Source organism: Amblyraja radiata, chromosome 14, assembly GCF_010909765.2.
Source record: "Amblyraja radiata isolate CabotCenter1 chromosome 14, sAmbRad1.1.pri, whole genome shotgun sequence".
Taxonomy (NCBI): domain Eukaryota; kingdom Metazoa; phylum Chordata; class Chondrichthyes; order Rajiformes; family Rajidae; genus Amblyraja; species Amblyraja radiata.
In genome coordinates this window covers 47381189-47395649 of record NC_045969.1, presented here as the reverse complement: position 1 = coordinate 47395649, position 14461 = coordinate 47381189, and the positions used below count along the sequence as shown (strand labels likewise).

Genomic DNA, 14461 nt, shown 5'->3' with positions numbered 1-14461 from the left:
CAACTCGTCTGCTGCGCCACTGTACGGTGCTTTATCAGAAATGGACAGGTTTACTGTTGATTTCTCAGTTTCATAGATAATGGATCACTCAATAGCCACAAGGGCCTGTCCCACTTAGGCAATTTTTCAGCGGACTGCCGGTGACTGTCAAGTTCGCGGCACTCGCCTGAAAAACTGGGAACTGGAAAGGCGACTATCAGAGTGGAACAAACACACACACACACACACACAAACACATCACAAAGGCAGGGGCCAGGGAAAGCGGGGGAGCGCTGTCTGAAATTCACACGGTGCAAAGCCAAGGTGATACAGACGCACACCGCGATGAACAGGAAGGTTAAGACTGTTAGCACAGTGTACGGTAAGTCCTTTAAAAGAGGGGGGGAGAAGGAATGGAGACACTTTTAAGAAGCCAGACAACTTTTAATAAGCCAGAGATACGCAGCTGTGAAGTTTGGCGGGCATTTAACATTACCGGTCGGTTATCCTTGGTTCTGAAAATTCGTGCTTACGTTTTTTTCGTCCAATGAGCCAATGAAAATGACCGGTCAGCAAAGGCAATTAACTAAAACTACCTACGACTACCTCGACTACGTATAACTACATGGCGACCCCACTACAACTGCACCGACGACTACAGGATTATCGATTTTCTCCACGGCGACCAATTTTTGGTAGCAGAAAATTTTTCCAACATGTTGAAATATTTGTGGCAACCATACTGAGGCCATGACTAGTTCCCAGAATGCGGGAACTCCTCCCGACCATGAAGGAGACTCACCAGAGACCACCAGCGAACATGTGGTGATCATGAGGCGAGCGCAGAGTCTCCTGCACTCGCCTAAAAAGTCGCCTAAGTGGGACAGGCCCTACTTGCAACTGGACCGTAACAATATTCAGGCTTGGGCTGTTCGGTGGCAAATAATATTCATATCACACAGGTGTTGAGGAACTGTCGTTTCCAATAAAGCCACGACTCCTTGATATTCAAGTGCTTTATTATTGCCGAATCTCTCAGCTTCAACATCCTTGGGGGGCACCATTATCTGAACCAGACACAAATTATTGCAGTAACAGTTTTGGCTGCTCAAGGGTACGAGTAAATGTCTGGTGGGCTGTGGAACAAGGAGCTACAGGTTGGCCAGTGAAATTTTAATGCCTATCCTTCCACAATGTTGCTAAGCCAACCAGACTGTCTGTAATGAGTGGATTTGACAGGATTCATTGTCGTTTGATGGAATGTGTTGCAGGGTATTTCTGGCAGAATCAGAAAACCTAGTAGTATAGATAATGAGAATGGAGGTTTCTCCAGCATTTTTGTCTACCTTCGATTTTTCCAGCATCTGCAGTTCTTTCTTAAACTGGAGATGCAGTCTTTGTAAGGAGAAACGATATACAGTCCTAAAGATAAAGCAAGAGTAAACACATCATCAGAAGGGTCCCGAACCCACATGTCATCTGTCCATTCCCTCCATAGGTGCTGCCTGACTTGTCGAGTTCCTCCAGCATTTTTTTTTTTAGCCCCATCAAGACTGCTAGTTTAAGGAGAATTTCCAATCCTTTAACTCTAGGAATGAAGATACAAGGAACTGCAGAGCAAAATACAAAGTGTCTAACCCTGGAATGTAGACGTAGCTAAAACAATGTAAAATGAAACCGATGCCAAATGATTTAAAAATACCATGCCCTGTACCAGGGCGATGCCACATGTGGAAGTCCAGATGGAATGGCAAAAATCTGTTTATGGGGTTTTTTTTTCCTTCCCTGATTTTGTCACAGTCTGCCTCTAAACCGTTCAGACTACAGATTGAAAGTAACTTCGAGGATTTGTAGTATTTGTTCACACCCATATATGTTCTGTGATGCCTGGCTGGTCAGCTGATTCTGCATGGCTTTCTCTTCTCTTCTCTTAGATCATAATGGATTCCAACATCACGAAGCAGGCTCTAAATGAAATTGAAACGCGACATCATGAGCTCATCAAACTGGAGAACTGTATTCGCGAGCTGCACGATATGTTCATGGACATGGCAATGCTGGTGGAAAGCCAGGTAAGATGTGGATCAAACAGAGAAAGATCTCATTTTGAATCTGTGTGGCAGGAACTACCAGTTATCTAAACCGAGAAAAGGTCCATCTTACTCTGTCATCGTGGATTGAGTGTAAAACAAAACTTTATGATTCCTTGTTATTGCTGATTTTAACTGCCTTAACAACTTTGATTCGACAAGAATTGTGCATTGAAGAATTATCACTTCAGTTTTTGAAGTCTCTGCTCATTGACTAGTGTTCAAGCATTCTGCGTGTTGCACGGAACAAATAATCTCTGTTTAAGAGCATAACCTATAAAACAAGAGCATAAGACCAAGAGCAATCCCTTAAAGCAAGAGTAGGTCATAGAGTACTGTGAGTCTGTGCCAATTGTCAATAGGATGTGACGGTTCACTCTCCTATCCAAGCCTATATTCCTTGACACACTTAACATTCAAAAATACACAGAAAGCCAACCTAAAATGTAATTTACTGGCGTGTAACCCATTGACCATATGTTTAGTTTTTAGACTACGCTGTACCTACCTTCTAGGTTTCTCTGATAACCATTAATGCCCTCCAAAGTTGCCAATGGCAAGTCTAAGTAGTCTCCTTTTACCAGTACCCCAAGATGACAAGGCTTGAGGGAACCTGGACTGCATGACTTTATATGCACTGGAAAGGGAGTTTGCCTCGTTGGTCATGTGAGGCATTGTACACTTGATTTTCAGTGATCCAACCCAGCTAACCACTGATCCACCACACTAGACTGGGAAGTGAATTAGTTCTTCCATCATGGTCTCACCATCAATCCTGCAAACAAGAGATATCACCTGCTTCTCAAAGTGGTGCAGTAATCTCCCTGTCTCCTAAAATAAGGACAATGGAAGGATGCACCTTATTCTGCTATTTAAAATGATCAGTACCATGTAGCTGTGCCTCTTCCCATTCCCAGCCCTCCTCTTCTTTCACATCCCTCGTCTCTGATTTGAGGCACTGTCCTTTTTGCGAAAGTTGCCAATCAACTTCCTGTTTATTGTTTAAGACGATCCTTGGCGGAGGATAGGTGAAGCTCTATAATGCCTCACTCAGAACCAAACGTGCTACCACAGAGCCAAGGGCAGGTCAGCTGATTCCCAGGCAGAATCTTTGCTTCGTAAAGTGCCCCCAAGACATTCCTGGAGCTGCCTCTATCCTTGCACTGCCAGACCCCCACCATCCCACTTCTTTTTGTTGATCACACCATCTAACCACTTGCAAAGACTTCTCACTCCAAGTGTCTGCCCCCTTCCTTCCCTTTCTGCCCCCATCTCAGCAACCTTCTGTCCAAAGGTTAGAAACGAGGTAACTGATGTGTGGACTGAAGGGACTGTGACGTATGGAAAATGATATCAAAGTCAAGAAGAGCAAAGATCTAATAAGAGTTGCAAAGAGCTCTGTTGCATTAATTCACAATTCACCGTGAGGCTCTGAATGCGAGTCTATTCTTCCTATTGCTGGTAACAGCCTCTGTTTTCTCCTGCTGCTAATACCCTGGACTGGACGGTGGAGTCCTGCAGGTAATGCATTCTGTAGCATGCAGTAACAGTGCAGCTTTGCATGATTGCATGTACTTCCAACCACACGCATGATATTGGACTCTTGAAACGTGGTAAAGCGCCTAAAGAAAATCAAAGTTGCAGCAATGTAAGATGTGCTTGGCTTCTTGGCCAATCTGAACACGAACCCCCCCCCCCCCCCACTGCTCTCTCATCTGTTGAGACTTACACCAGAGCTGCTGGGTAAAGATAATCACTCACCATTGGAATATGATGAGTCCAGGGACAAGGCTGAGGATGCAATCTCACTGCTGCGCTCATTCTCAAGCTACCAGGAGTCAGAATCTTAGTTGGTGCATGAATAAGAAATAGCCAACATCGGCAAGGGTAATTTAGCCTGCCATTCCACCCTGTCCTCAGTTCACATCAACCCACCATGATCTCCAATGCCAAACATTGGACAGGATCCACGCACACAGCGTGCTGAGATCTAATGGAAGCCTGGTGTCGACTAAAGGGGTAGATTATTCAAGCAGATAGCCTCATGTTAGGAACCTTTAGAATTAGGCCATTTGGCCCATCAAGTCTACTCTGCCATTCGATCTTGACTGATCTATCTCTCTCCTGCCTTCGCCCCGTAACCTCTGACACCCATAGTAACAGATAACAGCAGCTAAAAGCTTCATTGGTGTTGGTGGTCAGGGCGAAATTGGTATTTTAAATATGTCGGCTGCATTCAAGAAGGGTTTTGGGACACTGGGAGACAGATGGAAAGGTGGAATGTCAGGAAGCAACTCTATTATTCCCAAAGTATTCAGGATGGCACCTCACGGAGGCTGAACAAAACAGCTCTTTGCTTCTTATCCATGAACTTTGCACCTGAGGAAATTTGGGGGGGGGGGGGGGGGGAGAGGGACAAGAAATATTTACAGAGACCCCTGCTTCTCCAGTGAAATTCCCTGAGGAAATTCATTCCAGTTTAAAATCCCTGAACAGCAAAGATGACAATCTGAAAATGCTCCATTTGGTAAACAAAAAGATTATCTGGAGACTCAAAACCAACCCATACCTTGGTTGATTTCATCAGGTTTCTATGTGGGAGTTATTGGATGTTCTGATGAGTAAGTCCTTGGGAGAATAAGTGCCTCATTATGTTATATTGCTTTTATGCTGTGTTGCTATTCAAATAAACCATTAGTGGTGCCCACATGAATAGAGGAATGGCTCTTTGCAACAGAAAAGCATGCAGGGTGGCAGAGTGGGGCCTCTTTGAGGCTTCACTTCACATTGCCCCCCACCCTTCAAGGACAATGCTGTCAGATATGTTCAGTTCAGTTTGATGCTTGTGATATAATTCCGTGGAATACCAGGGGTTTTCGGGAAGAGTGAATCTTTCTCCTTCTGTTTCAGGGTGATGTGGTCAACAGCATTGAGAGGAACGTTGTTAATGCAACGGATTACATAGGCGGCGCGAAGGACAACACAAAAAAAGCAGTTAATTTTAAGAGTACCAGCCGGCGGGTAAGTGACTGGGGAGAATGGCCGCTGAAGCACCTCTGTTACTTTCATGCGTGTCTGCTCTTTCCTCGATGCCCAGGGAGAGATGATAGACAGGATCGAATACAACGTCGAGCACTCAGTTGACTACGTAGAGAGGGCAGTGTCTGACACAAAAAAGGCGGTTAAGTACCAGAGTAAAGCACGACGGGTGAGTAGTGCACGTCAACAACCCTGCATGTGTGATGACCTCGCTGTGCGTCCCCAATTCCATCACAAGAGACCGTACAAAAAAAAAAGTTTTGCGACCCTGTATTCATCTCATTGTGCAAGTGTGTGTCTATAATTGTTACTCCATCAGTTGGTCGACTTCCCTCCCACCGAGGGGGCCCCATGCTGTAATAAGATTTATGAGGGTTATATATTCTGCACACACGACTGGCTTTATGACTGTCAGTGATAACAATTATAAGGGCCGTACTCTTCACATATTATAATTGGCTCTGGGACTGTGAGTCTTTCACAGAAATGTAACTGCTTTCTTCACCTCAGGAAATTTCGGCAGTTCAGAAGTGCACACATTGCATTATGTTGCTGCACAGTTTTTCACGTATTTAAAAGGTGTAACTCAAACATTTATAAATCAGAAACAAGATATTCTAGAGGCACGTTAAAATAACGTCCAGGAGCATGCGATCCTGTGTTGCATATAACTCTCTATAACTTAGATGTAAACTTAGATCATAATGTACACTATAAATCTTGCAATCACTTTCCCCATCTCATTGCTGTTGTTTGCCAGGGTGAAACTATGTTTCAGAAATGATTATTTGTCCCACATTGTAAAAAGCAGAACATCTTTTTGATGAAAGTAGAAGTAAAAACTAAGTGAAGAAAGTGATCTGACATCTCAAATAGATACATGAAAATTGGGCGATGATGTAAGCTTACCTTTGTGAATATGTTAATCTATTCACAACATTGCACAGTAACACACTCCGAGGCATAGTTCGTGATGAGTGGTGTGTGATGCAGAGAACACATGCATCAGCCGATTCTGTGATGTATGTTAAAGAGTGTCGGTTAAGAATAATATGAGAAGTCAAGCAACATTTTTGGTGTGGGACCCTGGGAGAGATGCGTACACTTCTTAGTATTGACATTTACTACATTCAGTGGGTCTTTCATGCCGAGACACAAAATGCTGGAGTTGCTCAGCGGGACAGGGAACGTCTCTGGAGAGAAGGAATGGGTGACGTTTCGGGTCAAGACGCTTCTTCAGACTGATCTCAACCCGAAACGTCACCCATTCCTTCTCTCCAGAGATGCTGCCTGTCCCGCTGACGTACTCCAGCATTTTGTGTCTACCTTCGATTTAAACCAACATCTGCAGTTCTTTCCGACTGTCTTTCATGCCCATTGTCTGGAAAGGCCATTTTCATTCATACCTCTGATCCCAAAAGCAGCCAATACACCATCTGTCATTTATACAAGCTAATGTGATGTGACATTTTGCCAGCTCCATTTACAGAGGGATTGGAAGAATTTTGAGGCAGGACTTGCATACAGTGACTTAACAATCATACAATGATATGGTGGAGAACAGAGGAGAAACCAATCAACCATTATTTTCCTCTTGCCATCTATCTTGAGACTTTGCTAATATTAACAGCATGTAATTCAGTGCAATTTATTCCCTGTACATATTCCTTATGTATCTCTCCCTCCTAACCCCATTCTCCTGCCTTTTCCTCATAACCCCTGACACCCATCATGCCTAAATGATGCATTGCCTGTTTAAATCTACCTCCAATATAAATCAATGAGTAGGATCTAATCTCAGATGGTGCAATTTGTCCAGTGGTATTTATTTATTGCATCCCTCCCATCGGGGAATTTAATATGTCTTTGTCAAATCAATACCACTGCAGTGTCTTATAAATAAACCTATCCTGATATAATTCACTCTGTTATAATCTATCTAAATGTAATCATTTTTAATAAAATCAATCCAATGTTATTTGCCTAACTGTATATAACAGGTCAGCACAACACAACTGTCAACTTCTGTTTTATTTTCCATTTTCTTGGCCACTATATGTATCACCCATTTTCACCAGTTGTCAAGGCCTCGTGTAAGGCAAGGTCTCCATCCAACAACAAAAAACCCCACATATCTCACTTGTGCCTCGATTAAGCTTCCTTGTTGTACCAGCATTATTATTTTTTTACTTCCTGCATTAGCCCTGGGCAAGAGCTGACTGGTTTATTTTAAAATCTGCTCAATTATGTTTGGTTTTGGACTAGGTCACTTAGTCTGGGCCATTTTTGAAGTTTTACAATCAACGGATAAGAAATATTCATTCTGCAGATGTGGGCAGAAGCAGTCAGTATAATTGAATCATTTCTATTAAAATCTGTCCACTATAATCTACCTCAAATCAATCTCAACTCATTTATTCTGCTACTTGATATTAATTCCAGCCCAACCTATCTGGAGCCAATCAAGCTAAAGATTACACTTAGCAAAATCTACCTCAGTTTTGTCCTCACTTAATTGGCTTTCATACAATCCAATTAATGCCACTAATTTATCATATTTTCATCTATTCCAACAATCCGTATATCCATAGAGTGTATTTATTATAATTTAATCATTCTGATTCGCATACATCTATTACAGTAGCATTATTGCCGTTTATTCTAATGCAAGCAATCAAGGATACATGTACTTCAAATCGAAATAAGCTCTGTTGATAGGTGTGAGTTCACCAAATGTCACTGAATGGTAAGAATGCTGTTGAGTCTGATCATTAATTAATTAATTGATTAAAAGATTGTTGTATGGGGAATGGGTTTGAAACATAAAGAAATGTTAGAGGAGGACAAAGGAGACGGCAGATGCTGGAATCTGGATCGATAAACAGAACACAAAGAGCCCGGCAGGTCTGGATTTGATGTAGAATCCCAACCCGAGATATTTACTTACCCTCTTGCATCCATGGACGTTGCATGACCCACTGAGTTCTTCCAGTGTTCTGCCTTCTGTTACTAAAAACATGCTAGCTTGTTAATTAACAATTCAAAATAAGCAAATACAATTCATAAGCTGCAGCCTGTTTTAGATTAAAAACCAAATCCTATTGTTTGTTACATATGTTAGAACATAAATTACTGATCAGTTTGGGTTAGGCAATCAGGCAACCATGCCCAAGGTTTAATTTTGGTGGTTCATTGTGCAAGCCTGTTTAAATTAAAATCTTCAATGAAGGGCAGTTGGGCAGTAGAACAGAACGTTTATCTCTTTTTCATCAACTACACCAAGAAATAACTTTAGGGCATTTTTATTAATACCATTTAAAATGGATTTTTCATCAGAATAGAAATGTTTAATATGGGCCCAGACTTCCATCTCTGGTAATTTGATACAGTCAATAAACATATCTTTTATAACCTTGACTGAATCATTTCATCAGTGTGCGGCCGATAGCTTCGTAGTTAGTTTAATTAAAAATGTGATCTATTAAAAATGAAAAAAAAATTAGATTTCTATGAGCATAAATTGAAGTGCCATCCTTAACTAACATAATCACTGCTAATCAGCTCTGCTTGCATGTATGTGTGTAGGGATAAGATGTGGTTTTGTGGGTGGAAATTGGTGATAGGAGTTCTCTCAAATTAAATCTACTATTTTTTAGTTGGTTTGGAGAAATTCACCTAATTGGGCTGATGAAAATAAGCAGAGAAACTTCTGGTTAATTTTTACAACTATGTCAGAATTAGTCTCTAGGATATACTGTAGTAGGGCACACCGAGAAATTATTATTTCCCATCATTGCAGCCTTGATGGTATAGGGTGTGAATATAAAGACTCTTAGAGTTGCACAGCATAAAAGTAGGCCCTTCTGCCAAAACATCCATGCCAACCTTTTTGCGATTTACACTAATCTGACTTTAGGACTGTATCACTTTGTGCTTGCTTATTTAAATTATGTCTAAATGCCTCTTAAATGTACTCATTTAATCTGATCCTACCACCTCCTATGGCAACATGTTTGAGATATCAATCTCAAAGTTCCATCTTCTCGCCTTAAAATTCACACCCTACCATGAGAAAAGGTTGTTGACTATCTACCCTCATAATCTCTCTGTATCCCTCAGAATCTTATATGCTTCTATCAGGTCACCCTTTGGTTTTCTTTGCTCAGGGAAAACAAGCCTGGTCTATTCACTCTCTCCCCATAACTAATGTCCTCCAATCCTGATGAATCTCCTCTGCACTCTCCAGTGCAATCACATGCTTCCTCAAGTGTGGCAATAGGAACTGCGCAAAAATACTGTACTTCACGCAGCTTAATCAGTGTCTTGTAAAATTCCCACAAAACATCCAAACTTTTACATTCCATGCCCCGCCACTGAAGCCTCATGTTCTATGCATTATTCACCACCCTATTGATCTGCGTGCCATTTTTGGGGAACTATGGACTTGGACCCCTAGACCTCTGTTTATCAGTATTCCTTAAGACTCCAAACATTTAACCTGCCCCTGCTTGACTTCCCAAAATTAATTACCTCAAACTTGTTGGGGTTAAATTCCATCCGTTAATCCTCTTCCCAACTTTTCATCTGATTTAAATCCTGTTGTAGTCTTAGACAAGCTTCCTTGCTATTCGTAACACCACCGATTTTTGTGTCTCTGCAATCCTACTAATCATACCTCCCACACAAACACACTAGTCATTAATATATATCACAAACAGCAAAGGTCCCAGCATCGATCCATGTGGTACACCACTGGTCACTGAGTTCCAATCAGAAAAACATCTTTCCACCAATATGGGATCCAATTAGCCAGCTCACCATGAATCCCATGTGCATTAACCTTCTGCAATAGCCTACCACATGGGACCTTATCAAATGCCTTACAAAAGTCAATTTAAACGGCATGTAAAATCCCTGTCTTCATCCATCTCCTTTGTTACCGCCTCTAGAAACTCAAAAAACTCTTATGAAATTCTTAAAGACGATTTATTAATATTTTTAGCATAATTGGTTGAAAGATTTATTAGAACAGCAAACAGTGAATTTTCCTAATTATGCGGTCATACTATGCAGGTCAGAAAGGCATGTTTAACATGACTTGCAATTATTTAAAATATATAAAGGGGATAGTGATGATGGAAAAATAGTCCAGGAGATGTTTGAGCATCTTCAATTCCTATTTATTCCAGGAAAAGTAAGGGTAATTATAAAGTTTTATAATAGTTGCTGAAAAGAAATGCAACAAAATTCAGAAAAAGGAGAAAAATATGCTCATTAAAACTAAACAGAAAAATATTAGTGCATCTAAAATGATGGTTGAAACCTGGATTTAGCAGTTATGTAATCACGACATCCTTTTTCCCTCTGGGAGAGAATAGTTGCAGGCATATAGCACCAGTTGCCAATATTGTCACACCACATAACGTGAACAGAAGCAACTGACTGATAGATCATGTCTGAGGAAGCTTTGCCTTTTAAATGAGTACCTAGACGATGCCATTGTGTTAGCAAGTCAACAGCCCACTTCCTCCAAATCCTACATCCTACCAGTGACTTCTGCACTGACCGCCAGCATTGGACTTGTATGCTGGCATCATTTCAACCTGACAATCTTAACAGCTAAGCAGTTGTGCACAGATACACAAAGCAAGTTACAGGTGCATTGTCCTCTACTACTGGTTTATTTTTGTCCATTTTGACACAATCTCCGTACTATTGTTGAATTGCAGATATTCTAAGGCTTGATGATTGCTGCTCGAATTCCATGCTTCTTCCAAATGCTGTCTTGAGAGCTTGGCTGCTGTGTGTTAAGATGTGTTTTTGATTTGATGCTGTGCCTATTTATGACAAACCGAGCCTTAAGATGGACCATGTGCTGAACGGAAAAACTGATTGTCACCTCAATGCCCTGGCAGAGAGAAGCATGGGGGCAGCATGCATGTTCTGCTGTGTTGGCTCTGCCACCCACTGTATAGTCTGGGCAAACCATTGGTGCTGGCTGTTGATCTGTGAGAAGCAGATCTCATGCTTGTAATAAAAGCCCTGAAGTCTTGTGCGATGCCTGTCTGCAACTGGTCACTGAGTCATAGAACCTCTGACTGAAGATGCTGCTCTTGATCACCTTCAGGGCATGGAGTGGGTGAGTGGGGTTTGTCATTATAGAACCTAGTTTATTTAGAGTTCTGGCCTCTGCCACCTGCTGGACCGTTCGTTGCTCAGCCCCGACCACTGAGCCGGCCTTCCTGATTAGTTTGTCCAGTCTGTTTTTATCCGCTATATGGGCGCCATCTCCCCAACAGGCCACAGCAAAAAACAGAGCACTGGCCACCACTGAATGGTAGACACTGCACAGTAGGGGTTGGCAGATATTAAATGACCTCAGCCTCCTTAAAAAATACAGTCGGCTTTGTCCCTTCCTGTACACCGCCTCCATATGACACTTCCAGTTCAGCTCACTGTCAAGCTGCACCCCAAGGTACCTGTGATTAGCGACCACCTCCACCTCAGTGCCCTTAATGGTGATCGGCGTTGCTTGAGTCCTCCTCCTCCCCCTGATAGAGTGATACAGTGTGGAAACAGGCTCTTCGGCTCAACTTGCCCACACCGGCCAACATGTCCCAGCTACACTAGTCCCACCTGCCAGCATTTGGTCCATATCCCTCCAAACCTGTCATATCCATGTACCTGTCTAACTGTTTCTTAATGTTGGGATAGTCCCAGCCTCAACTACCTCCTCTGTCAGCTTGTTCCATAAATCCACCACCCTTTGTGTGAAAAGGTTACCCCTCAGATTCGTATTAAATCGTTTCCCCTTCACCTTAAACCTATGCCCCCTGGTCCTCAATTCACCTTCTCTGGGCAAGAGACTTTGTGCATCTACCCGATCTATTCATCTCATGATCTTACACATCTCTATAAAGTAGCAAGATGGGACTCCATCCTAACTAAAAGCTACTTTCCCTAACTTGACACCCAAGCACTCTAGTAGCAGTCTGAATCTTCATGCTGAAAGTAAACGTCGTAAGACCTCATTCTAAAGGTTCTTTATTGGAAAAAATTCCGAGATGCTCTGTGGGGACTACAGTGCTCTGAACACACTGCCACAGTCCCATCACATGTGCTCATTATTCAATTGGCCATCCAACATTATCCAACCTTGAGCCATAGATATGTGGGGACATGTTTGGTGTCCTGTCATGACTTTGAATGTATTATTCCAGTGTGTAACATATGCCCAGTTGTCAGCCAGAAATTTGCATCGCATTTTGAATGTTTTACTTGCTACTGCGGTTTCTTTGTGTGATGTGCGTATTTGCATGCCGAGCCTCACCAAACTGTTTTCTTCCCTTCCCACAGAAAATGATCTTTATAGGAATATGCATTGCAGTAGTACTGTTGATTATCATCATTGCTTTGGCTGTGTCTCTCAGTTAATGCTCGAAAGTGCATGACCCACCGAATCATCCTGACTGAGACTAAAGCTGGGCTGTTGTTCCGACAACTCATCATTCCTGGACACCTCCATTTCATTTTGCCAACATCTAGGATTTTCCTGGAGGGGCTGCTTACAGGCACCAAGAGCATGATTCTTGCAGGTCTGACTTCTCCTCTTGTGTGCGGACCTCGCTTGCTTTGGCATCTCCATAAGCTGAAGAGCAACATCAGGATTCAAGCAACACTCTTTTATTTATCATTTTAGTTTACTTTCAATGTTTATAATCTTAAGAAGCATTATTGGTTTGCATCTTGCCTTAACAGAGTATGATCCATGATTTTACAAACTTATTAGTTCACGATGAATTCAGGTGAATTTCTGCAGCGATTTTTCTATTTTTATAAATAATTTTAAAATCAATTACTCTTCATTCCCTTCCTCTCTCTTTCCCATCTTGCTACTTTACCTTTTTTTCTATCCTGTCTTTCAGTCTTTCTTTCCACTCTTCTCCCTCTCAACTCCCTCTTTTCCCTTTGTCAATGTCTCTCTCAAACTATTCGTCATTCTCTCTGCAAATGGCCAAGCAAATTTTACTAAATGAATGTTGGAATAGAACTCACCCATTTAACTTCCAGATCTTGTTGTGCCCGTTCAGTGACTTAATATATCCTCCTCCTATGGAGGAAAAAAAATGCAACATAAGATTTCTGAGCCCATCCCGACAGCTCAAAGTAGATAAGGAGCATTCGGAAGGACACTGAGAATTTCGGCCGGCACAGTGGTGCACCTGGTAAGCCCTGCTGCCTCTCAGCGCCAGAGAAATGGGTTCGATCCCAACCTTGGGTTCTGTCAGTGTGGAGTTTACACGTTCTCCCTATAACTGTATGGGCTTGGATGAGAAAGAAGGAAACATTAAACTAGTGTGAACGGGTGATCAATGGTCAGCATGGACTCAGCAGGCCAAAGGGCATGTTTCCATCCTGTGTCCCTAAACTAAACAAATCATGCAGAAGGTTAACGTAATGAGCAGAAGGAGATCATTGCTTCACATCCCACATACCTGACCACCCCACAAGCCGCACTTGCCCAATGAAGGTCTTATATTGGCCTTATCAGCCACCTCAGAACCAGAATGAAAGCAACTCATCCGAAATCCTAAGGGACTGTCTAAAACAAAGTTTGCTTATTCCCATTGTTATCTCTATATAACTAAAAGTCTTTGTCTTGTTTATGCCCACAATGTGTCTCTGTATGTGTCGATTTGGTTAATTCCTATCATCTTCCAAACGCTAGGCCATAGCCTTCCCATTTTCACAAATCCCACTCACATTTTTCCCATGGTGGCGATAAATATCTTCCTGTCGCATTTCCATCTATATTTCTGGTTATTAATTGTTGTAGTTTTTAAAACAGCCCTATTTCTTCAAACTCACCCATTTTGGGGGCAAAAATCCGAGTGACGTCACAATGCACTCGCAAGGCAGGTCGGGCCACTCTGGGAGGGAGGGGCACTCTAATGCTCCAAACCCCCCATCCCCCTTGCCAATGGGTCTGCACTTGGTCTAGTTATTATATAAAACTCTCGTCCCATCCGTCCGACATCTGTCCGGCTGCCTTTCTGCCTTTCGATTTGTTCCCGTCGTGTGATGTCACAATGCCCAATGCTCGCAGATGTCCAATCGCAATGCCCGACGCTCGCAGACGTCCAATTTGTGAGAAAAGGGTTAACAGACATGGTTGATTTAGACTAGGGATAGAAATATAACTTAGAAAGAAATAAGGTGTCAGCAGAAACCAGACTGCTGGTAGAATAGAAAGTAACAATATAAAGAACAGAGAGAAATTCTAGATAATAGCAGCAAGTACAGATGGTGACATTTCAAGGATGAGAGTCAGAAGATAACCACAGTCACACAAG

At 42.2% G+C, this 14461-nt stretch overlaps 1 protein-coding gene across 1 annotated transcript; it reads left to right on the top strand.

Moving 5' to 3' along the window:
• The first annotated feature begins 1103 nt into the window (after positions 1-1103).
• On the top strand, positions 1104-12598 carry LOC116980241 (syntaxin-1A-like). The gene is made up of 4 exons (XM_033032295.1): positions 1104-1136; positions 1914-2051; positions 5167-5277; positions 12465-12598. The coding sequence occupies exons 1-4, from the start codon at positions 1104-1106 to the stop codon at positions 12540-12542; spliced, it is 360 nt and encodes a 119-aa protein (XP_032888186.1). The 3' UTR covers positions 12543-12598.
• The last annotated feature ends 1863 nt before the right edge of the window (positions 12599-14461 follow it).